The sequence below is a fragment of the Euleptes europaea genome, chromosome 9 (assembly GCF_029931775.1).
Source record: "Euleptes europaea isolate rEulEur1 chromosome 9, rEulEur1.hap1, whole genome shotgun sequence".
Classification (NCBI taxonomy): domain Eukaryota; kingdom Metazoa; phylum Chordata; class Lepidosauria; order Squamata; family Sphaerodactylidae; genus Euleptes; species Euleptes europaea.
The window spans coordinates 21,394,286-21,419,423 of record NC_079320.1 but is presented as its reverse complement, the minus strand read 5'-3'; the positions used below and the strand labels follow the sequence as shown (position 1 = coordinate 21,419,423).

The window sequence follows — 25,138 nt, the reverse complement described above, 5'->3', positions numbered from 1 at the left end:
CCTTACAAAATATATTTCAGCTGAACACTGCCATTTCACAATACATTCTCACAATACAGAAGGGGCTGCAAATTCTGGAACCAACAGCAGCACCCTCAACATAAACTAGATAAATGTGAAATGAAAAGAAGCAGCTGAAAGTGAACGCTTCCCCCCTCTTGAGTGGATGACGACCATGTAAATGGGATATAAAATCATGACAGACTAAGTATCATTCTGTAGATCGCAGTCTGCAGATAAAGGCTAAAATGCATGCTTTGCAAGGAATACAAGTATATCATTACATAAAAAGAGGTTAAACAAAAGGACTTCATTGCTTCAAAGTAATACTAATATATTTTTTACTATACTTTGCTTTTGTCGACCTAACTAGCAGCGATATCAGATTTTTCCATTAGCAAACCCAGGCTCATTTCACAATTTTCTCCCACCCCTACTGAGAAGCTGGCGCTCAAGCTGAGCTGACTCTCCCTCCAAAAAGGCTTTCTAGAAAACAACAGACTGGAAAATAATAATAATATCGGGTTCTGAAGAGTTGTAATCACTCCTTCAATTCACTGTGACTCATCCTTACATAAGAATCGCTACTAAATGCTGCACAAAGACCGAGAGTTTATGACAGCAGCTGCACAGACGTTTTTTATTCTGATCCAGCAAACGTTCTAGGGCCAGTCTAGATTTACCCACAAAAACACAGGGGCCATGTGACTTTTCAGTGTGATGTGACCCCACTTCCAGGAATGGGGCCAGGACAGAACAATACGGGAAAGGCTGATGATGAGATGGCTTCCCATGCAAGCATAAGGCAATTCGGACCCTGTTTAATGTAGAAGAGACATATTGCAAGCTCCACCCTAGAGCAGAATGGGATTATGCAGTGTGGAAGTGGTTCCCACGGCTCTACAAGAACAGGCCATTTTACTGTTAAACCCTAACTGCTTGCATATTTTTGAGTATACCAAAGGTGTTGCAAAGTCCGTTGGAACACTATCCTTTCCTTTCCTTTATCCCTTAGAAGCTCTTTGATCCACTGATCTTGAGCGGCATATATCTAATGTTTGAGGGATATAAGGACTGAAACAAATCTTGCCACTGACAATGTAGCCTTGGGATCCCTGTCACTTAGTAAAAAAGGCATTATGTCAGACACAGAGGCATTAGATTAATATGTTAAAAGGGAAAAGATATAACGTGATCGAAGTTCCTCGTAAATGCGGCATTCCAAGAGGACATGAGCTAATGAGTCGATAGAGCCAGAAGAGCAAGGACAGGTCCTGTCTGGATATGTATATTCAAAATTCTGTCCTGCATAACCATAGAGGGGTTAGCATTCAGTCTAGCTAAACAGAAGGCTCTAGAAGGACGAGGAGTTGTCAAATAATAAGTATAAGCAGGCAAACCACGTGGTGGTGGTGGTATTCCAAAGAAATTGGCTGATTGGAACAGTATCAAACATCTTGTAGTCAAAAGTTTAGCTATGGATTTGATTCTTTGGCCAAAGGTTTAGAAATCAATGGTTAGAGAGCAATCCTTTAAATGTAGGTTCTATTTCTGCACATCCTTGTGTCACTATTGGTTATGCAACTTCCCTTGTGCTCCTATGGCAGGAACGTGGAAGTATCACGTTCTCTCTTGACCTTCTGCAATGTTACAAATGACTTTCGTCATCACATACCATAGAAGAATAGGTGTTCAACTGTGCATGGAACCAGAGAACTTAAATTATTCACCAACTTCAAATCATTCAACTCTGAAGAAGTGAGCTGTGACTCACAAAAGCTCATACCCCGCCAGAAATTTTGGTAGTCTTTAAGGTGCTACTGGACTCCTGGTCTTTTCAAATCATTCAATTAATCACTACTGAACTACAATGCAAATACTTTTGCTTTTTTATTGAGGTAATACTTAGCTACTTCATAAGTTGAACATTTCTGTGACCAGTTTTCAAAAATATGAATGCATTCAAATATGAAAAATTATGAATGCAAAAATATGAATACAAAACAACATATATACCATTATGTGTGTGTGTGTGTGTGAGTGTATAAAGTGCTGTCAAGTCACAGCCCACTTATGTAACTCTGCTTAGGATGGCACTGCTAGGCATCTATGACCAGACCAAAGTTTTTTAGATGCCACTTGAATTTTTGTATCCTGATCATAAACTTCATTTCTCCAAACCGCCTAGGAGAAATGCAAATACTTAGCCATACATGCCTATCTCCCTAATGTATTTTATACAATACTGCTGTTACATTCACAGTAGCAACTAAAGAGCTTACCTATCTAAATTTGGAAGAAAAAAAAAGACAGTACTCCTAAATGTCTGCCAAGAACAAAAAGATGGACACATCCTTCACCAATATTACGCACCGGTACTCTTCTTCTTTCTGTCTTCATTTTAAGAGAGACACAAAATAGCACTGTAGGCCAGCATTCTTAAACGTGAAGAATGCTCAGTCTTTCAAAACTGTCCTGCAATCTGTCTTGCAAACAGAAGACCGCAGGGTGAATCGGAGATAACTTAAGCACCTTGGAAGGTCTTAGGTTGGCACACACACAAAATGCTCCTGCCTTTCTCTGGTTTCTCTGCCTCCCTCCAAAGGGTTCTAAACTGACAATTGCTTCCTTACATTTTAAAGGCAGTTTAGACACTTCCTTGATTCATGTATGCTTGACTATGTATTGCTAGCTGTTAACGATTCGGATTGATACACCACACATTTTAGGGATATAGGGGAAAAGAAAAATCATATACCTAGCATCTCCCTACATGTTTAACTAGTTTTGTTAAACCATATTATTTCCCTTCTAAATAGAGGGCAGTAGCCATAGAGTGGGGAAGTCCTAGTGGCAAGAAACTGGCCTCCTCAAAGATGACCAAAACCTTTCCCCTGGATTTGCAGTTTTTCATAAAAAACAACCACCACCAAGCAAATTCTTTTTTACTAGAAAGGGAAGTAAAATTGTGCTCAGTAAAAAGTATGCCCTTTCCCATTTCCTGGAACTCAGTCCCTGGCCTCTTCCATGATGTGAAAGACCTCACCCTAAGCCCAAGGAGAGCTGCCACCAGTCAGAACAGACAATACTTACTGATCTTGCTAGATCAAGGGTCTGATTCTGTATAAGTCAGTTTCGTGTGTTCATGTAGCTAGTCAGGACTAGTATGGTTGACAACTACTTTAGGGTTGCTAGGTCCCTCTTCGCCAAGTTTTCCCTAACTCAACTATATTCTGAAGAAATCCATTAAAAGGGAACTGCAAGACATCTAGTGGAGCGCTTTCTACAGCCCATTGAGTCTACAGGTCCAAAAAAGAAAGAAAAATAGAAAGAGTGTTGGCTGAAGAAGCCAATTTTATTGGCGAAAACGCTACCCATCCGAAAGGCGTTCCTGTGCATCGTCGGGGCACTTCGTGCAATGTTCGAGCATCCACCTATAGCCTTGCTTCTAGTTCTTACATTGATTTGAACTTTGGATTTACAGTTTGTTCCACTTGCGTTATGAACTCTGTTGAGGCGTGTTAGCCTAGTTTACAAGAAATTTTTCTCCCCAGTTGGGGTTTTGTGTATATATTTGTAATGTTCCATTGTTTATTTGTTTATTGTTTGTTTGTGCACACTTACCATTGTATATACGGGTTGACACCTTTTCACTTGTATGTGAATTTTGTATGTTATAATTAATGAAAGAGTATTTTGATAGGCGGCCGTGTACTGACTTTTTGTAGCCACTACCTGGAGGTAGCCATCAGTGCTTGTTATTTTCCTTCACCACCTGGAGGTTGGCAATCCTAAACTGCTTGGTACTTACTTTGTAATTTCTTAAACATTTGTTTATTAAAATAATTTAACAATATACATTGTTATGTATGTGTATTTTTTTTCCTGTCAAGTCACAGCTGACCCCGTACGGTTTTCAAGGCAAGAGACGTTTGGAGGTGGTTTGCCATTGCCTGCCTCTGCGTCAAGCCCCTGGTATTCCTTGGAGGTCTCCCATCCAAATACTTGCCAGGGTTGAGGCTGAGAGTCTGAGACAGGCCCAAGGTCACCCAGCAAGTTTCCATGACAGAGTTGGGATTTGAACCTGGGTTTCCCAGATCCTGGTCCGACACTTTAACCATTACACCACGCTTGCTCTCTGTGTATTAGACAACCTTTACTTAGGCTTTGGCTACTGAACATCCTTTTAGGATATGTCCAAATAACCTCCCCCAACACAAAATGTTGCAACTATGGGTATTATACTTCAAAGTATACAGTGCTTCGGGAGAGATATACTCATCCTGGTTACTATACTGATTTTGTCCCAGAGGTCTTATATCATAGGAGAAAGTCTACATTCCCAGACAGTCATTATTAACTTTCTTACTCTCATTTTAAAGATGCCATCCTAGTTCTTGATTCAAGCAGGCACAATAAAGCTCAGGTCAGTAAATCCAGGAAAACATTGCTCAACTGAAATCTCTGGAATGATTTCTGCCTACTGGACTGAATCTTCAGTTTGCTTCTTTGAGCTCTTTACAAAATTAGTTTTCTTGCAAAGTATCCTGTTTCCAGATGGTATATTTCATGTTCTCCCAGGAGTGCATCAACTGATTTCCCTTGATTTGCTGATTCTCTACCCCGGATCCTTCTGTTTATTTCTTCGAACTCTTTAGAAGATTGGTTCTCACTTTATGAAGTACCTGTCTCCAGATGGTACATTTCATGTTCTACCAGGATTGCATCAGCATACTCCCCTTGATTTGCCAATTCTGTGCCCCAGATCCTTACTCTGTTTTATTCTTCCCCTGTGCAGTCTGGGTGAGAAACTACAGGACACGAAGTTTGTGTGATGTCTCTACACCCATGGTACAGGTGTGGGGAGCTGCATCATAACTTACCACCTGGTTCTGTATTTAAGGATCAATCATGGTAATAATTGCACAATATAATAAAATAGTTTCAATAAGCAAGAAATTGAGAGTTACAGAGATCTTGTGAGTTAGGTTAGGTTGTGTGATAGTGGTTCAGTTCAGATATACATGTCCAAACCAAGGAAACTTAGACACAGTTTAGCATGACACTTCAATTTGATAAACTGTAATTTGTGAACAGCTAACCAACCAGAAACTTTTCCCGATGTCAAAATTTAAGAATTATATCTCCATCACTGGAGACTTCCACAGAAATGAGAGTGTTGAGTAAATGGAAAGCAAATAAGCACCATTAAACCAAGGCTCACCTTCACTTTTACAAGCTCAAGCTATGCATTGGTTTTTAAAGTAGGGTTAACACAAAATGCTTTAGTTTGGAGTGATGTCTGAACTAAACTATAAAAAGGGCCAGAGGTAATGCACACCACAATTCAAAGCAGAGTTACACCTTTCTGAGTTCACTGAACTCAAGGGGCTTAGAAAGGCAGACTCTCTGTTTAAGACTACACTGCTAATGAGCTTCATGGCTGAGAAGGGATTAAGACCTGGTCTAAAATCTAGCTGTCAATTGACTACACCGCCCAGAAATGTAACCATAAAATAGATGTAATTTTAGAAGTCTAATCATGCACAGAATTGCAACTATAGACTTTTTTTAAAATGATTCCAAACGGAATGAAAACATCCAAAGGCCAGGAGGCACAAAACAGGCAGTGAAGCGTATTCACATCAACCTGTCAAAGCCACACTTATCTACTGCTGATCCCTTAAGTGACAGAAATCCACAGCTTATAACATATATATGGCAAAATAAGAAAAGCAACAATCCTATAAAGTACTATCTTTTGCATCCCCCTCCCATTAGGAAGAATGAGTCTTCTGGTTGGCCAGTCCCACATAATACTGCTCTTGGCCCTTCACTCTCTCCCAACATGTATTTTTATTCCATAGTCTTCTAGGAAAATTTTTAATTCTGGGGTATAATGGCCTTGACAGCTGAGAGGTCCCCTAACTTTCACGTAGGATGGATTGTGATTTGTCAAGAGCAAGCTGTGTCAGTATAGACTGTATCAAAGACAACTGAAACGGTCAAAATACCAACGAGGTTAGAAACCAGAGTAAATAAGAACTATATTCAGCAACAAAACGCAATTTAGTCATATTGCACAAATTGGAAGATGGTATGTGTCTAGGCAAAGTATGCTATGTTGCATTTATACAGTTACAAACACATATTTCATAAAGTTAAATTTCAAATGGAACTGTGCACCAATAAAGTGATTTGGCTTTGGTAAATAAAGATATATCTCGTTTATAGCTTCACACTGCATTTCTATTGACAGAAACAACAATATAACACTGTCATGGAAAGACAGAGTTGCAGTCAACATATCCCATTAGGTGAATCCTGGATTCTCTTGGCAAAAATTATTCTATATTATTCTATATAAATCTTCAGAGCCTGCTTGTTTTCTCTAATTCATAACAAATACTAGCTCATACTTCAAATTGTTCAGCTCACTGCTGTTTTTGTCATTCAAAGGAATTCAGTTTCATATCAAAAGAATTCCAATACAAGCAGGGCGGCTGAGAGGGCAGAACTGGGGGGGGGGGGACTAATACGGTTAAAGTCACCAGGGGGTGGGGAATGATAGCTCATGACCTCTCTTGCTATCAGTTTTAACTGGCAAGTATTGGGCTCCTGACATGTGAAAAACCAGAAAAGGCCGTTTTAGATGCAAATAACCCCGAACCTATAGTTGGCCATGCAGGGAAGTTGATTTACAGTTGAATTCCTGAGCCTTCCGCCTGGGTCCTCACGGGATTGGGGTTCTAACGGGAGGCACGCACGTGGAAACAAAAGGCCATGGTATTGTTCCATCACGTGCACATCCGTATCCCAGCTAATTTGTGACTGGGTATGAGCCTTTGAGCGCAAGAGACAGAATCCTGCCCACAGCTGTCACGGCCCTGAGGCAGAAAGCACTCAGCCACACTCCTGTCACTTCTGCCATTAGAAAGAACACCCATCTGCTGTTCCCCAGACAATTCCTGGAGGCTAAGATATGTGTGAAGCAATCTCATTACGGACCTTTTGTTTGGTATAGATAGCGGAACAAAAAACCAGGCGGTAATGAGCCATTAGGGAGACCAAGCAGAGCAGGGACAGGCGAACGCATATTAAACTAGACCCTGCTTTGCTGTCTGGGCTTAGAAAAGAAATTAACAATGTTAAGCTAATGTTTAGACAATCCAGTAAGCTTTTTCCTCTGATAGCAGAGGCTCTCTACAAAAAGCAGCACCTTTCTAGAGCCTCTTATGATGGTAGAAAGCTTTTTGTGACACAGGAAAACGCTGCTGCTACCTGAGTGAAATGGCAGGGTGCAACCTGTTACTGATAAGTATCAGATGCTTTTTGGTGCAAATGGGAGGGGGATGTGTGAAGGAACTAGAAAAGGGTCATTTTTAAAAAACAAACAAAAACAAGCATATATTTAGAAGACAATACTCAGATTGGTTTATTTTCCACACAAAGATACCAGTTTAGGCCTGTCGATTCGTTTCGTGCCAAACTGGAAATCCCCTGAAGCAAGCTTGAATCGAGGCTTCCCAGTTCGTCACGAACCGAAAGCAAAAACTGCAGAGATTCTCGAATCCGAACTTGCCAGCTTCGGGGAGTCTCTGCTTTGAATTCGTCAAGTTCGGCTTTGTGGAATGCAGCCGCGGCGGCGCCTGCTTTCTTTGTTTCAATTAGAAACAATTTGAAACAAAGAAAGTTCTTCCTCCTCGAGGCAGTCTGCCTTCGAGCAAACAAACAAACAAACAAACAGCACCCCCAGGAGCCGTGGGGAAATTTCCCCCATTCATCTGAACGTGGGAACTTTCTTGTTAACATTTCCTCTTTTGTGGTTCACACTGTGGGCGTGGGACAACTACAGTGTGAAACTGCAAACAAGGAAGTATTTTAAACAAAAATCTACCAGAGAAGAATAGGGAAATCTTTCCCACAACTCCTGGGGGGCATCTTTTGAGCTGGAGGTCCCAAATTTGCAGGGTAGCTTGGAGGGACCCTCCTTGCAAGAACCCCAAAGTTTGGTTAAGATTGGGTCAGGGGTTCCCGAGTTATGAGGTCTGGAAGGGGAAAAAACCCATAAACATAAGCAAGGTAACTGGCAGTTCCCTTTTAATGAATTGCTTCCGGAATATAGTTGAGTTAGGGAAATCAAGCAAACACAAGCTGAAAGTATAGTGTCATTTTCCTAATTTGCTTTCTCTCTCTCTTTGATAGAATGGGAAACGTGTTACCACCAATCTTTAACCCTCATGATGCAAAGCAAGGTTATGTAAAGGTTAGAATGTTGGTCTAGGATCTGGGAGGGGCCAGGTTTGAATCCCCACTCTGCAATGGAAACATGATGGGTGACCTTGGGCCAGTCACACACACCCTCAGCCTAGCCCAGCTCCTTGTTGTTATGAGGATAAAACTGGAAGAGGCGAGAACAATGTTGTATGCCACTTTGGGTCCCCATCATCGAGAAAAGCATGGTGTTAATAAATAAAATAAACCCATCATCTTCAATTATACCCAGAAACTCCCTCAGGTAGCATCCAGGCACAATTCAAATCTTGGTTTAAATCTTTCAAACTCTGAAATGTTATGAATTTAAGAGTTATGAATTTCAACTTAATAATGAGCACCGATCTGAAAGGGAAAAAAATACTCTCAGCTTTCTGAATGGAGTCTTGGAAAACAGCGGTATTATCTACAGGCCTGTCTATGATCAGGCTGTTATTAATATCCGGATTTTGGTTTCTCTTTATTTTTTTTAAGTCTGTCTCCCCCTCTGCTGTTTCTGCTTAATGCAAACAGCTTCCCCAGCCGTTCCACTTACGGTTTTATTCCATTTGATGCACTTATTACCTCCATAATCATTTATTGATTGAATCATATGGTATGAAATTGGAGGGAACAATAAAAACTTACTGTTTTGAGCCAGGGCTTGAAGCAGACAGTCCAAGCACCCTTCCAAGCTATCAGCTGTGCTGTCAACAGCTGTTATCTTCAGCTTCTTCAAGGCGTCGCTTAGATTATCTGCTTGGATAACATGAAGGAGAAAGCAAAAAAGAAATCAGTGCCTAGGTCTGACTTGTATCATAACTTATGTGCTTAATGTGTAAATCAACATAGATAAAGCAAGGCCAAGAAGTTCCCTGACAAAGGGCACTGATTATTTAGTCTGTGGCTGTGGAAAATGAAGGCAGTCCTTGGGCTGCAAGCTCTTTGACCAGAGTTTGGAGGGATTTCCCCCCACCAGCTAAATGAAAACAGGAGGCCACTGGCACCTTGAAGACTAACACAGTTTATTCCCCCACCAGCTGTTGCCTTCAATGCCGTGAGATTAGTGTGTGCGTGTGTGAGTCTGCCATGGGTACCTGATTAGATATGGCCCATAAATAGGGTTGCCAGATATGGGTTGGAAAATACCTGGAGATTTTAGGGGGTGGAGCCTGAGGAGGGCAGGGGTTTCAACGGAGTATAATGCCACCCAGTCCATCTTCCAGAGAGGTCATTTTCTCCAGGTGAAATCGCCTGTCGCCTGGAGATCAGCTGGAATCTCAGGAAATCTCCAGCCACAACCTGGAGGCTGGCAACCCTACCTATTACACCAGGGATATTTCCCTTTCTTCTACAATATCCAATGAATAGCTGGCATTATTTATAGCTTGTTTTTTTGGGGGGGGGGATTTTCTAGCATAGCAGCTCCTAGGGCTGCCAAGCCATCATAGGAGCAGGGTATCCCCTGCCCCCAGATACTGTTGCCTGCTGTCACTCAGAGGTAACTCTAGAAATCGCCAGAAAGTCTATGGTTTTACCAGGATTTTACCAGAGTTTCCAGCAATTCCTAGAGCTACGCTTTGTCACTTTCGGGAAGTACACGAGGCTGCATTAAAAAAAAAAAAAAAGGTCTGCGATGCTGTACCTCCACCCACAATCCTCCTGCCGGCTGTCAGGCACTGCCTGGCAACCCTAGCACTTCCCATTGTATTTTAGAAGCACTCATTTAAGTCCTTTAAATGAAACCAAAGTAGCGAGGATAAGCAAGGTTTTCCCCAACCTACATCCAATCTCATAAAAGCCATTGATCTCTCTTTTTTCCCCTTTGGGCAGAATAAATGTTTCTTTGCTTCTGTACTTTGGCGAACACATCCCCCACACCCCCTTTTTTAAAGGGGAAGGAAAGACAGACACATCCCCATGGAGCAAGCTCTCCTCCTTACAGCAAGTCCCATTTAGGGTTGCCAACTCCACCTTGGGAAATTCCTGGACACTTGGGGGGAAATCCTGGGGAGGGTGGAGATTGGGGAGGGGAGAGAGCCCAGCAGGGATGTAATGCAATGGAGTCTGCCCTCCAGAGTTGCCATTCCCTCCAGAGAAAATGATCTCTGTATCTGGGGATCAGTTGTAATTCTGGGAGATCTGTGACCTTTATGGGTACAGCCCTGGAAGTATTAAGGGAATGCAGGCCAAAAATGATGAATGTCACTAAGCAGGCTCTATCAGAGGCTGGCCCAACTGCACAAACCATCCAAACAACTGATGTCGGGAGAAGATTGGTTAGATATTTAGATACCCAGTGAAATGTTGTGCCATCTCAAGAGTGGAATCCCAGAATTCTCTGAAAACTTCATGAGACAGCCTGGGATGACTACTTCTTGGAACTTGGTACAGTCACTTGGAACAGCAAAACATATAGAGACTAACTGATCATAATAAAATGCAAAAGGATAATTTCCTGAGAGCAGTTTTAGGTGGGTAGCAGTGTTACTCTGTAGTAGAAGGACAAGATTCGAGACCAGTACCAGCTTAAAGACCAGCAAGATTTCTAGGGTATAAGCCTTCGACAGCCAAAGCTTCCTTTGTCAGATACTGTAGGGCTCTTTTTTCCAACATTAAAGAATTAGTACCTGGTCATGTGAATACACACAGTGCAATCCTAACCTCTTTGACTTTGATGGGTCTATAAAGGTATAATTATGGTTGCCATGACACTGAAAGAAGCTTAGCCAAACATCTTTAATATGCCTAAATTATTTCTAAATTAAAGCAAGGTGCTTTTCCTTCTGTGCCTGAGAATGGGATCACTGCACGAACAATTTTATCCAACGCAACCAATCAGCAATTTTAGTCAACCCCTCTCCACATAGTTGGCTCCCATAACCAATAGCAATGATCTCTTGGCACAATCTATTGGGAGCAGTCAATCATCCCAATGGAGTTTTCAGTGGACTGTACCCCTGTAAATATCTTTTACTTACAAAGAAAAGCACTTGGCATACAGCTTTACAAGCATTCTCAACCCTAATAGTATAGTAACTGTCTTGACTATAAAAGCTAGCAAGCAATACACATTTTGGTGATCCATGAGAGAATGAGGAAACTTTCCGGAATGAAAATGGAAAGCTATCCCAATGAGGAAACAAATAATCCCCCTCCCTGGCTAGGCACTTCCTTTCACAGATTTTCTATGGCTGTACATTTGTGCTCCCATAAGCATGACTGGAACTAGCAGCACTAGCATCTCAAATATTCTGTTAATTCAAGAGGCGTACTAAGTGCTAACAGCTGCAGCTTAAGTCTTTTTCCCTTTGCCAGATGATGATTAACCTTGCGCACCAATGCTCTAGACTTTTAAAAACATGAGTGATTCCAAGCTGCAATCCTAACCATCCTTATTTGGAAAAACGTCCTACTGAATCGAGCACCATAGTGCTTGGTCAGCAAAGCAAAGATTCCTTTTCTCAGACAAAGAAGATCAAATACTTTTCATGGACTTCAGCAAGTAACAAAATGATCCCCGCACAAATCCTGACATCCAACAAATTTGCTGCATGCCTATCATGTGCAAATTCCGACTTTAACCAACACCAAGTAGCTTTGCTAAGCCCACGGTTTTTATCCCCCCTTTTTGCTGCTGACACAGCATTGCAACAATTATAAGGCTGGTATTTATAGAGCCTGGTCATTTTTTGTGCCCCACAGATCCTAGAACTGGCATTTTGAGAGGTCCGTAGTGAGAAGACAAGATTAACTATATAATCGAGAACGAGAAGCATACATTTTCTTGAGTGGTACTACATAGTCTCTACCTATTCCATGCTCCCTTTTCCTCACTACACTTATCTTTATAGAGATTCCCTGGCTAAGTGGAATGAAAAACGAAATATCACAATCTGAATAAAACTCTAGATCTCTGGCCTTTGCTAGAATCTCTCTGTCTAGGATAACCACATGTCAAGATGGCAAGGTCAAAGGCCTGAACCCCTAGAAGTGCCAGTTTCAACAGAGTATTCTCCAAAATCCTTTTGAAGCTTGAAGCAAGCCTTGAGAGGTCGAAGCAGGTCCTTCTTCGTTGTAGTATAAAGGAATTCTTAATGCAGCTAGACATACTAGCTATTCAGGGTATTTGCTTTTGACTGGTCTTTGGGGATTTGTAAGTTTCTAATTTGCTGCAGCAAACCTGTAATTTTAAGACTGAAAGTATAATAATATTTTTATTCTAGAGTATTTTTAATTAAACAGTCATAACAAGAATATAAAATATCACAATGTGAATATTGCTTCACAGTGTTTGCCAAACACTAACAGAGAGCCAGTGAGGTGTAGTGGTTAAGAGCAGCGGACTCTAATCTGGAGAGCCAGGTTTGTTTCCTCATTCCTCCACATGCAGCCTGCTGGGTGATCTTGGGCTAGTCACATTTCTCTCAGAACTGTCTCTGCCTCACCTACTCACAAGGTGCCTGTTGTAGGGGGGTGGGAGGGAAGGTGGTTGTAAGCCGCTTTGAGACTCCTTTCAGTAGAGAAAAGCGGGGTATAAAAACCAACTCTTCTTCTTCTAACTGTTCTTAGCTGTTTGGGGCATTTTAGCAGCCTGAATAGCCCAGTTTAGCCTGAGCATGTTAGGGCTTGAAAGCTAAGTAGAGTAGGCTATGGTCAGTACTTCAGTAGGAGACCACCAGAAAGACTGGAGTTGCTGTGCAGAGGAAGACAATGGTAAACAATCTCCGTTTGTCCCTTGCCTGGATGGGGTCACCATGAGTTGGTTGTGAATTGATGGCAAGTTTTTCCTCTTCTTGGGGATTTTATGTAACAGGTGATAGACAACTATCACAAGTGCCTTCAAATAGAGGTGATGGGGTGATATTTTCCCAATGGAAACAAATGACTGGTTAAGTTTTCTCAAATGGGGAATTAACAAGAAGGGTTGATTCCTAGATCAGTTCCCTGCAAAATTGTGTTTGTGTCAAAATAAGGAAGTGGTCCAAATTTGGAAAGACACAGAGTCAGACAGAGAGAGCTGAAAATTTAACTCTGGAGACAGCTAAACGCTGAGATATAGCCTTGGGGTTCGGCAACTGGTGCTCTTTTGATGACACAGAACTAGCGGTAGAGCTATCAGCTATAGGAGTCTACTAACTTTCAAAATGTTCTGCTTGTATAAAATCTCTTTATTTACAAAGATAACCATAGTATATGTCTCCAGTTAGGCAACAAAACAGCACTGCCAAAGGACATATTGCCACATGTGACAACATAGGCGCATTGTCGATAGTGTCGATAATTGCGCCACCAATTATGGCCAGCCTCTTACCCACCACAAGTGTCCCCCCCCCACTTTTTTGCTGCTGTGATCAACTTATCTGGTTTAGACAGATCAGGCAGAGATTGATTGATTTCCCAAATCAATTGTGCATTGCACTAATATTTCTGTCAGGTTGTTAACCTCACAATTTGCATGCAAACCCTGCCCTGAACCTCAAAGCTGTCTCTTGTTAGTAATAGCCAAACATTTGGTGTGGACCCTTGGCTTCTCCTCCTCAGGAACTTCACATCTCATGATTTTTTTTGTTTGTTTTTGAGCCACGGTCCAGCACAAATCCTTCTGGTACATCAACATCTTAAGCAATCACCCCACCTCATGTTTAACACTATCGACCAAAATCAACACCAAGCAACCCAGTAAGAAATATAACCAATTTCACACATTAATAGAGCAATCCTGTGTTGAGTTATTCCAGGGTAAACCCACTGAAATGAATGAGTTTAGACTGGAGTACCTCTCCTAAGGACTGCAGTGTATGAAAGACAAAAATGTCTCCAGCATACACATAAAAATTTGCTTTTATTAGGAAATGTTGCTTTGTTTCACCATGAGATTTGTTTTTCCATCTCTGGTATAGATTTACAAATAATACTGTCTGCAAGCTGGTCTCAGATCAATCAGTTTTTTTTTAAAAAAGCCTTTGTTTTGACAGTCTATTTGGATTCCTCATATAATACTTCAAATGTAGCACCAATATGGTAGGAAAGAAGAATATCTCCCTTAGAGAAATGGGGAAAATTTTTACTTAACAGGAAGTTTAAAGTTGCTCAAAAATTGTCTATAGAAGAGCATTCACACTCGCCAGATGATCAGCATTGCCCTCAGCCTTACTAGAGGGTCGCTTTAAAAAAAAACCCCCAGGGCTCAAAGATTTTGTCTGTGTGGCAGTGGGCAAGTTGACACCAAGGAACACATTTTACTATTCTGCCCTCTTCATGAAAACGCTTGTGCTGAAATGATTTCTCCATTGTTGATAAGATTCCCAGGCCGGGACTCAGCGGATAGGGTCGCAAAATTGTTAAGCGGCAAGAACCCTCAGTTTACAACTCAGATTGCCAAATTTTGTGCTGTCTCTATGATGCTTCGTAGACTTCTGCTAGAATGATGTTATTGGTACTTACTGCACTTTTTTCTACTCCATCCACTTTTATGTAAAGTGTTCTTAAAATTTATGTAAATATGTATCTTTTTAAAAAAAACACGCTTTTTTATATTGTTCATGCGAGGTTTGTTGTTGTATAGTTTTTGCTGGTCTGATTGTACCAATAAATATTATTATTATTATTACAAAATTGTCTATCAGCTGATTTTATGAGACTGCATCATTAAAAGCGCCATCCGAGGCAGAGTTACAACCTTTAAGTCCTTTGAGTCATACCAAGCCTGAGCACAAATTCAAGTAATATCCCAAATTCCTACCGGCACGTTCTCAGTTCCATTAGAATAGGCTACCAAGTCACAATTTCTTCTTCCAGAAATAATGCGCATATCAAATCACATCCCATTATTTTTGTAATTTGGATTTCTATTTCTATTTCCAGTCATCGTTTTGTTCAATCATATTTAGCTGATTCCGCAGAAATTCGAAACAATTGGAGATATGTCTGTGTATTCAATACCAAGTTTTAAAATAGCTGGCAACATTTTCTAAACTGTTGTCTAGAGGCTGATTTTATGTCATGGATGGATTTGGTGAGCTCTTATTTTGCTAACGCCTGGAATTAGACCATTTGGCCTTAATGGCTTGCTGCTTGGCTTCAGTTTCAGTACACTCTAATCTCTCTCTGACCATATTTTTGCCACCTGAAAGAAAAGGGACACAGTATGGATTCTGTTAAGATCTGAGGCCCAAATTACACATTTTGTGCAGGCCACATGTAGTTTTTCCACTGATGCTTTCTTTTCTTACCAAATGCAGTCACAGAGGCTGCAATCTAGTGTGGGAAACAGGGGAGAGCTTCTGAACCTCTTCACTACCCTCTCCAACAATGGACACATATAGGGGAAAGATATGGACCTCCTTAAAGGTCACTCTCAAAAAGTACAGTCTTGGAAAGATAAATCTACTACTCCAAAAGGAACAGTATATAGAGGATCTTTATTTTTCAGGAACTCCTAAAGATAGGGGAGTTTTATGCACTTCACATGTCTTCATATTCCGTCCTCCCCTCGATTCCAGATAGGTTTCTATGTTCTTGGGGTATCATGATAAAAAAGTTCCAGTTTCCTGTCTGAAACCCAAAAGCAGCAGAGTTGTATCAGTCTTAGCTTACGTGCCAAGCTGGTAGTAATGAGTTCTTGCGTAAGAAAACAACAAGCCGAAATTTGGAACAGCATCAGAAATATACTGGCATTTTCAACTGCAAAAATAATTCAATTTCCCTGAGGAAAATAGAGAAAGGCATGGGGCAGCATGCATTCTTGAATAAGCCAGAGTACTGGCCTAGAGAGACCTGGATTCAAAGCCAAACTCAGCCATGAAGCTTGCAGGTTGACTTTAGATTAGTCACACTCTCTCAGTGTGACAGCCAGCATGGGATAGTTGTTAAGAATAGTGGTTTGGAGAGGTGGACTCTAATCTGGAGAACCGGGTTTGATTCCCCACTCCTCCACATGAGTGGCGGATGCGAATCTGGTGAACCAGGTTGGTTTCCCCACCCCTACGCATAAGGCCAGCTGGGTGACCTTGGGCAAGTCACAGCTCTCTGAGAGCTCTCTCAGCCCCACCTACCTCACAGGGTGACTGTTGTGGGGAGGGGAAGGGAAGGTGATGGTCAGCTGGTTTGAGTCTCCCTTAAGTGGTAGAGAAAGTCAGCATATAAAAACCAACTCTTCTTCTTCCGTCTAATCTATTTCACAGGGTTGCTCTGATGTCAGATCCCCTTGTCTGCCACCCTGAGCATTTGAAAGTATGTAGAAATTTAAAACAAATGTGACAGATAGGTAATACAGAATAATGCGAGAGAGTATTTTCAAGTTTATGCATTTTCCCCCCTCACATGTTGTCATCAACGGCTCATGTCAGGTTACAGGATTTCCTTGTTTCTTTTTATCTTCAGAGCATCTTGACTGAGCCACGATATGAATGAGGGGGCCGAAGTGACACAGATTAATTAGTACACATAAATACACAGATGGAGCCGCAGGGATCACAGTTAATATAAACCTACTGCTGTTGCTTTGGTTATTTTCTGAACTGTGATCTTCCTTCTACTCAACGTGACATATTAACATTTATGTTCTAAAATTTGGAAATGAAAAAGTCACAACACATTTAATAGATATCAGGGGGGGGGGAAACTGAATTCTTATTGGGTAAAATTAAATGTTTTCTGCTTCTTCTTTTTTATTACAGTCACAAACCGGACAAAGAAGTTATAACAAGTTCCTTGACACCATCAGTACAAGCCCTGATCAGGATTGAAACCTCCACGCGTTTTACACGTTCAGGCTTAATCTTGGTTCATGCTTCTCACATTCCATGCGTCGAACAGCCCTGATCAGTGACTCACACTTTACTATATCACAACTAGAGATGTACAAAAGATGCCTTTTTTGCTTCTTTTCTTTTCCATGCGTGTTTGCTGTGAATGTTTTTATGAGGCCCCTTTTTATCACTGGCATTCTCCGTTTGCTTCTTCTATAGAATTTATACCCAACTGATGAAAAAGTAGTGCTCATGACTGTGTAAATATAATGGGGAAAAGTAGACACAAGGAAAGAGAAAATGGTGTGAAAATAAATGCTGCAGCCAGATATCCTGACAAACTGTAAGGAGACAGATTTGAACGGGATGTGCATGACCATAGCTTGCGTCCCTTCCAGCTCCCTCCCTTTGTGCATAGAGCTTGATTCAAAACTTCGTGGTTTGATCAAGCTCTAATACTTCCCCAAAGCTGGAATTCTAACCTGGAATTAAAGTGAAGTTTAGAATGCCAGGCTGTGGAAGTAACCAAACTCCAATTAGTCCAGCTACCTGGGTTCAGATGACATGGCAAACTAGTTTGATTAAACCAGGAATTTTTGAGTTAAGATTAGAGATGTGAAGAGCCGGTGAAAAAAGGAAAAATTCAGGGGGGAAAAAACTATGGGTATTTTTGTGTTGTTTTTCTTTAGACTTTCCCCTCCTTTTTCTGATGGGAAAATTGGAAATTTTGGAGTACTGAAATAAAAAACCTCCTATGAAATATTTTCACTTTTAGAATGAGTAAAATGTTTTTTAAATACAAGGTAGACATGCTGTAGACATATGCGGCTCTTACATCCAAGATGCATTTCTGCACCTAAAAGGATACCGAATCTTCATGAGGGCTTTCATTTCTTCTCAACAGATGCATGCCTTCTGTTGTCCTTCTGACCTGCTGTCCTTTTCACCTGTCCCTTAAGCCACAGTGACACATTTACCCACAGACTGGGTAAAAAAGTAGCTTATTGCCCTACCTTGCAGGAGGGAGGGGAGAAAATCATAAGGAGCTAGGGCAGAAACTGCACCAAAACCATAGAGAAAAACTGAAAGTTTCATTGAGAACTTATATCTCTCTAACCAGACAGTGAGATTAAGGTGCATGTATTGAGACAGCAAAGGATGCATCATCTTGCAGTTTCCTCTCAAGTTATTGGGTATGTTTACAATTTTGCTTGTACAAATCTAAGGCATTTAAAACTTTTACATTCCATAACTATGTCAAATATTGCAATTTTATATACTCTAAGTTATAAATTATGCACTTTATGTTGTTAAAGCAGTAAAATTCGTTTAGATTAGATAGGACAGTAAGCATTGCATATATTTCAATGTTTCCCACAACCAGTCCCCCGCCCCCCCAATGGCTTCAAAATTTCCAGAAATTTTACATTTCTAGTCAAGATCCACATGTGAAGGGAGGTAGGAAATGCACAAACACAGCAACATCATTCTGCATTAATTCTTGTCACTGCAACATCTCAATTAAATTAGTCTGGTGATGTCTGAATGCATCTGAAGACTCACTAGTTGTATTTACACAAGGAGAAGCAAAAAAAAATCTTAAAACACTGTGGGGGGCAAAATACAACTGTCACAATTAGAAGAATCCATTAATTAAAATGACTGTAGCGGTTAGTGTCTCTTGTAGGTCTCTTTCTACAATTCGTTATAGAACGAATGTGACAGATGCTACAGTTATAAATATTAAAATGTTTCAGCAGAAAGAAGAAATGTACTTTCTTACTTCTTTATAGATGATCAAAGAACAAGCTTACAAATAAGTCCAGAAAAATTACCAGCCTGTCAACCAATAAAAGTCTACAGCTCAATTCATAACATGCCAAAATCATGGCTAGTGATGTATTAATTGACAAACAATGGTTTGGCAAACCAGAAAAAAATGGTTTGATGTGGATTTGAAAACCATGGTTTGTCATGATGACTTGGAACTGACAGGTCATAGTTACAGCCATTGCTTCACCTGCAACAGTCTGCAATGCTGAGCCAACAGAAAACAGAATTAGATAAGCAACTCTAATCAAAAGCTTACTTGTTATTCTTCGGGAGCTCAATGGGTTTTCTCAGCTATAATTAGTGCAAACCATGGTTTAATGTGATGCTTGTACTGAGCCCACTTTATTTATCTGTGGCACAAGGAAGGCATGAAAAGGGACAGAATATATAATAAAATATGTAAACCTATCACCAGTGTTAAACAGTCCAACACTATAGGTCTTTAAATCAGCACAAAGCATTTATCAATACCATCCAAAAATATATATATTAATTAGCTCTTGTGGTCTGATCCCCCAACCACTTAACCCTGAGCCTGATCATCTCTTGGAAGAACTGCAGAACTTTTCTATCTGGGCAAATTTGATTACAGAGGAAGCTTAGTTGCACAAGCAATCATATCAGAGATATTGCCAAATTCTTTATTAGATGAAATTTAGCGATAGAAACAAGGCATTGGTGGAGCTGCTGTGAACTTGACAAGGCGTTCACTGGAATCCAAAGCTGTCCCAGCATTGTGGCTATACACAGACTAATATGAGGTAACAATGCTACTGAATCTCCTCAATGTTGTAGGGCTGCACAGTGTGGCCATCAAGATTGAGTAAGTATTCAGAGCCACTAGGAAATGCTGGATCATAATAATGTTAAGAGTAAATGGAACCCGAAACTGCGAGTAGAGCTAAGTGAACATTTAACTTTCCATTTTGTAACAAGACAGCCTGGTTTACACAACACCCAAGAAGCCATTTGGGACAACAACATTTTAAGAAGTAGTAATCAAGTAGTAATCAAGCAGTGCAAATGGTGATTGTCCCCAGAACCTTTGCAGTATTGCTATGCATGCTGGAACATGACTCTTGGGATATTTTGCCGTTTAAGGATGATTGATTAAAATAGCAAAACGTCTTGAGTCAGCCCTGATTTTATAGAGCAATTTTAAAAACATTTTCTTTAGAATATTCTATATTTCATCTACTGGATTTCAGAATAGATAATTTGGGTTATCCATCCATCAAAATGGAGAACTGGTAACTAACATTTGTTTTTAATCTATTATATACGCAATCTTTCAACGTCTTGAGTCTTCAGGATGGGGAGGTTTATAAATTCAAACAAACACATTAGGATGTTAGCTTGCTTTGAAAGATGAACACTGTATACCGAGTTGACTGTCACAAAAACCTGGAGAAACAGAGGGCATGAACAGATTACTAATGGGGACTCTGAAATTATCTTTAGGGACAAACAGCATCCTGAATGAATAACGACAATATAAAGTCCTTTGCAATTGCGGCTGAATCTACATCAGAATAAATTACTCATAACAAAGATCCTTCCTCAGGTAGTAATTAATCAGTCATGGTAAGCATAGAGAGAAATGCATGCAGTCTCCAGATCCTGGGTCCAGTATTAGCTTCATTCAGCAGCTAACAAAAGGGAAATGAACTACTTGTCAGTAAAGATCTTCTCTGGTGTATCAGTATTCTTTATTAGAATGATAGTCTGTACAAGAATAAAACTATACTGACTAATTTGTAATCTCTACACCAGCCTCTTTACCAAAGGGGAGTTTCACAAATACAAACTGTGAGATCAATTTTCAGACAATCTCACATGCTGACACAAGAGTGCACAAAATTCCTAAATAATGAGAATGAATAAGGAAATTCTATCTGGTTTTGTTTTTCCCTTGGAAGTCACCCTAACTACTTATCTTCCCCAGGAATATATTCACAGTCATGCCTTCAGATATTCATATTAATGCGTTCAGATAGTTCTCCTTTTTACTGAAATCATGAAGTTGAGAATTTATTCTTCCACTACTGACAGATTAGGGGCGAATACGCATGGGCACTTTATCCTCCTTTAATCCCTGTTTTAGCCAGGATCGAACACACACTAGGCGAAACGCAAGCATTCGATCCAGGCTGAATCCTGGCTGAAACAGGGATTAAAGGAGGATAAAGCGACCATGAGTTTTTGCCCTAACTCTCGGATTCTTGGCTGCTTCAGAAGTGCAAGCTCCTTGAAACTGGGGATCCTTACCGTATTCCCCCCCTCCTTTCCCCTCTACCACGGGAAAATGCAAAGCTAGGTTGCAACTCAGTGTCTCACACTGACAAAAACCTTCTTTCGTACTTGAGCTAGCTAATAAGCACTAGTTTAGATGGCATAGTTGTGCGTGTGTACAGTGCCGCCGTCAAGTCAAAGCCGACTTATGATAAGAGCATTCAAGGCAAGAGGCTTACAGAGGTGGTTTGTCATTGCTTGCCTCTGCATAGCAATCCTGGTATTCCTTGATGGTCTCCCATCCAATTACTAACTAGGGCCGACCCTGCTTAGCTTCTGAGATCTGACGAGATCAGGCTAGCCTGGGCCATTCAGGTCAGGGCATAGATGACATACACCCAATTTTTTTTCTTGACTGGGGTGTTTAGCTTTCCCCTACTAAGAGTGACTATAAAGCCGGGGTGGGAAACGTCAGGCCCGGGGTGTGTGTGTGTGTTTAAGGCCTGTGGAATCATTTAGTCTGGCCCTTCGTGGGTCCTGGCAGATCTCTAGCTCAGAAGAGATTTAAGACTGGTGATCCGCCCCCTCCCGTGGACAGGAATAGCCTCTATTCAAGGCAGATGTGAGTTTGTTTTGCCAAGAAAAGGAACCTTTTTCCCCCCTTGCAGAAGAGTCATTAGCTATGGAGCTGCTACGACCGCCCAAGAAACTGTTAACCCTTTCCCACCAGGGCCATGGAGAAATGTATTCCCTCTGTACTACTCAGCTCGCCCCATAAAAATACATTTTTCCAGTACATTTTTCAATCATAAATCTATCAGACAAAGTGGGCTGTGACCCGCAAAAACTCTTGTTGAAATAAATATTGTTAGTCTCCAAGGTGTCACTATATTTTAATTTTATTCACACAGCTCACTCTGTTTATATTAGACACACCAGTACAAACTTTTCTAATGGAATGTGTAACAGATATTAAACAGGTCAGCTAAAACTTAACACCATTTCCCCTCACCCCTTTAGGCAGCCCATTCTACAGAGTGGGGGCATGATGGAAAAGGCCTCTGAGCGTTTCAAACAGTAAAGCTAGATTCATGAGATAAACTGGGGAGATGGGCTGTCGGTCTACTGAAACACTTTTAAAATCTCCATCTCAGCAGGTACTGAGAAACTCAGAAAAGCCTGATGCCTTATTTCTCATCAAAATGATCTGAGTCATGGAACAGGGCTCAATTTCAGCAAATCACATCCCAGACAATGTGCATCCAGAGGTTAACAGAGAGTTTTACTCATCCAATGGAAATATTGGACAATGTGTCCTTATTGCTGTATAATATCACTTTGTTCTCTTATAATAACCCAAGGGCATACTGCACTCATATACAGTTTTGATGGGATCAATTTAAGGCTTTCTCGAAGATAAGGATGCTTGCACTTTTACACAAGAGCAGCTCAAAGCTTCACTTCCACCAAATGATGAAATTTAAAAAGGGTCCTACAAATTCCCAGAATCAAACCTACTTTTTTTACCCTATATAAATCACTACAGTTCAAAGCGGTCATTAACCTTTAAGATGCATCTGGTGGTGGAAAGTGCCACTGAGCTGCAGCTGACATGCAGTGATCCCACAGGGTTTTCAATTCAAGAGATGAATAGAGACAGTCTGACATTGACTCCCTCTGTCCAGCAACCCTCTACTTCCTTGGTGGTCTCCCATCAAAATACTAACCAGGGTCAATCCTGCTTAGCACCTGAGAACAGATGAGATCAGGCTAACCTGGGCTGTTCAGGTCAGGGATAAGATGCACCTAAAGCATGTACAAAGCTGTACAATGCTGTCAGCATCCTGTGTAGATGTGAAACTGAAATTTCTAGGCAATGCATTCCAGCTTACATGCACAGCTGGATGAATCACAACACTTCAATAATCAAGAATTTCTTAAAAACCATGCTGGCAGATAAATGTTTATGATAATGAGATGCTGTTATATCTTCAAATCATATGCTACTAGAAGCAAAGCTAGAAATGCAGATCAGTGAGAGAAATGAAACTGCTCCCATATATATGGGCCAAGGAACCATGACTTTTTAAAAGTGAGTATTGTATTTTTATCTTAGTAGGAATGTTTATTCATCCTACTTCATCTAGGGGATAGGCTTGTTCCAGCTATCAGAAACATAAGGCCACTTTCAAGCATACAGTCACTATAAGGAGTAAAGTATGGAAACCAACTTTTCTTCCAATGAAAAAGGAAGCATCCCCTTTAATGACAAAAAAGGCTATGCTAAGGATCATGAGTTCTGGGTGACAAAAAGCAATGTGCTATGGGAGCTGTGGTAAGCAGAGGAATTGGGTGAGAAAGAACATAAAAGCCTGTATCTCTTTTTTAATGACCTGATCTACACATGCCACAGAATGGAGACTGTAGAAAGGACTACTATTTTGGTGGGGAATGCCATGTTTGAATATATTCCCAAATATTAAAAAAAAGTCCCTACAAATAATTCAGTAGGCCTATAGTAAACCAATTCAGTAGGCCTACCGGTAAGTAGAAGGCAGCGGGAAAACAGGAAGACACAACATTAGACAGATGGGCTCTATAAAAGAAGCCACAGTCATCAGTTTGCAAAAACAGAGCAAGGCTGTTAACGATAGGACATTTTAGAGGACATTGATACACAGGGTCGCCATGAGTCAGAAGCGACTTGATGGCGTTTAACACACAGATAAGCGAGAGCCTCCCTCCTCCACACCCATATGCTAGTTTCTATTTGCAGGCAATTGTTTATGTAGGGAAATATTCAAAAGCAATTTCTTCACCTTTAGCGGTACAGTCTATTCAAAATCGAGAGGAATAAGAACATAAGAAGAGCCCTGCTGGTTCAGACCAGTGGTACATTTAGTCCAACATCCTATCTCACACAGTGTCCAGCCTGTTGAACTGGAAGGCCAACAAACAGGGCATAGAGGCCAAGGTCTTTCTCTGATATGACCTCGTAGAACTGGGTTTTAGAGGTTTATTGCCTCTTGACTGTGCAGGTTCCCTTCAGTCCCCATGGTTAGTAGCCATTGGTGGACCTCTGTTTCATTAATCTCTCTAACCTCCTTTTAAAGCTATCTATGCTTGTGGCCATCGCTACATCCACTGGCAGTGAATTGCACAATTTAATTATTCATTGAGTGAAGAAGTATATCCTTTTGTCTGTCCTGCACCTGTTATCCATCAACTTCATTTGGTGCCCCCAAGTTCTAGTATTAAGCGAAAGGGAGAAAAATCTCTATCTACTTTCTTTACTTTCTCTACCTCATGTATAATTTTATAATCCGGTGCTGTGCTAGTCTGTTGCCACAAATTAGAAGCCCAGGTGCCAGCAGAAATGACCCCCATGCCAGTGTAAGTGCCCATTATCATGGGATAAAGGGGCACTTACGCCGGCATGGGGTCATGTTAGCTCCTAAGCCGATTCCCTTCCCCTTAGGATTGTGCACTATATTTCAATTTCAAGATATTCAGTATTGCATATATTTCAATTCCCCCCCCCCAAATTCCCATTTTTTCTAGAAAAAAGTAATTTAAAAAATTTCTCCTGGTGCCTTCAAAATTTTCAGATATCTTTAAGTGGGTCCCAACTGGCATGCAGCCTTGGCATGGGCCAGGGCAGGCAAATAAATGCTTTTACTCCAAACCATTTTCAAGATTTTAAAAAAAGGGGGAGGATCATTTCACAGAACCATCAACACACCTAGTTGGTACTTCAGCCAATCAGGTTAGAGAACAATGGATTGAAAGACAAAAAACAACAACCCTGCAATAGGTACATTGTTTTAAAAGGGTACTTTTAATAATTTTTTTGTGGGGGAGACATTTAATTTTAAATTGGTCAACAATATTTGCATCTTAAATATGCCAACAATAGCATCTTTAAATATTAAGAGATTACAGTAGTACTCTTTCCGGGGGAATGCCACTGATTAAGTGTTTGGAAACTTTTAACTGGTTCAAAATTCTTTAGTGAAGATATTAACTGGGTCAGAATTTTGAGAACACCGGCTGCAAGCTTTAAAAGC

General features: G+C 40.7%; 1 protein-coding gene across 3 annotated transcripts in view; it reads right to left on the bottom strand.

Moving 5' to 3' along the window:
* The window catches only part of RAP1GDS1 (Rap1 GTPase-GDP dissociation stimulator 1), a 107,296-nt gene that overhangs the window by 57,120 nt on the left and 25,038 nt on the right, over positions 1 to 25,138 (bottom strand). For all 3 annotated transcript variants that reach the window (XM_056855540.1, XM_056855539.1, XM_056855541.1), the window contains exon 2: positions 8,902 to 9,009. In XM_056855540.1, the coding sequence (XP_056711518.1) occupies positions 8,902 to 9,009 (108 nt within the window). The remainder of the gene's footprint in view (positions 1 to 8,901; positions 9,010 to 25,138) is intronic.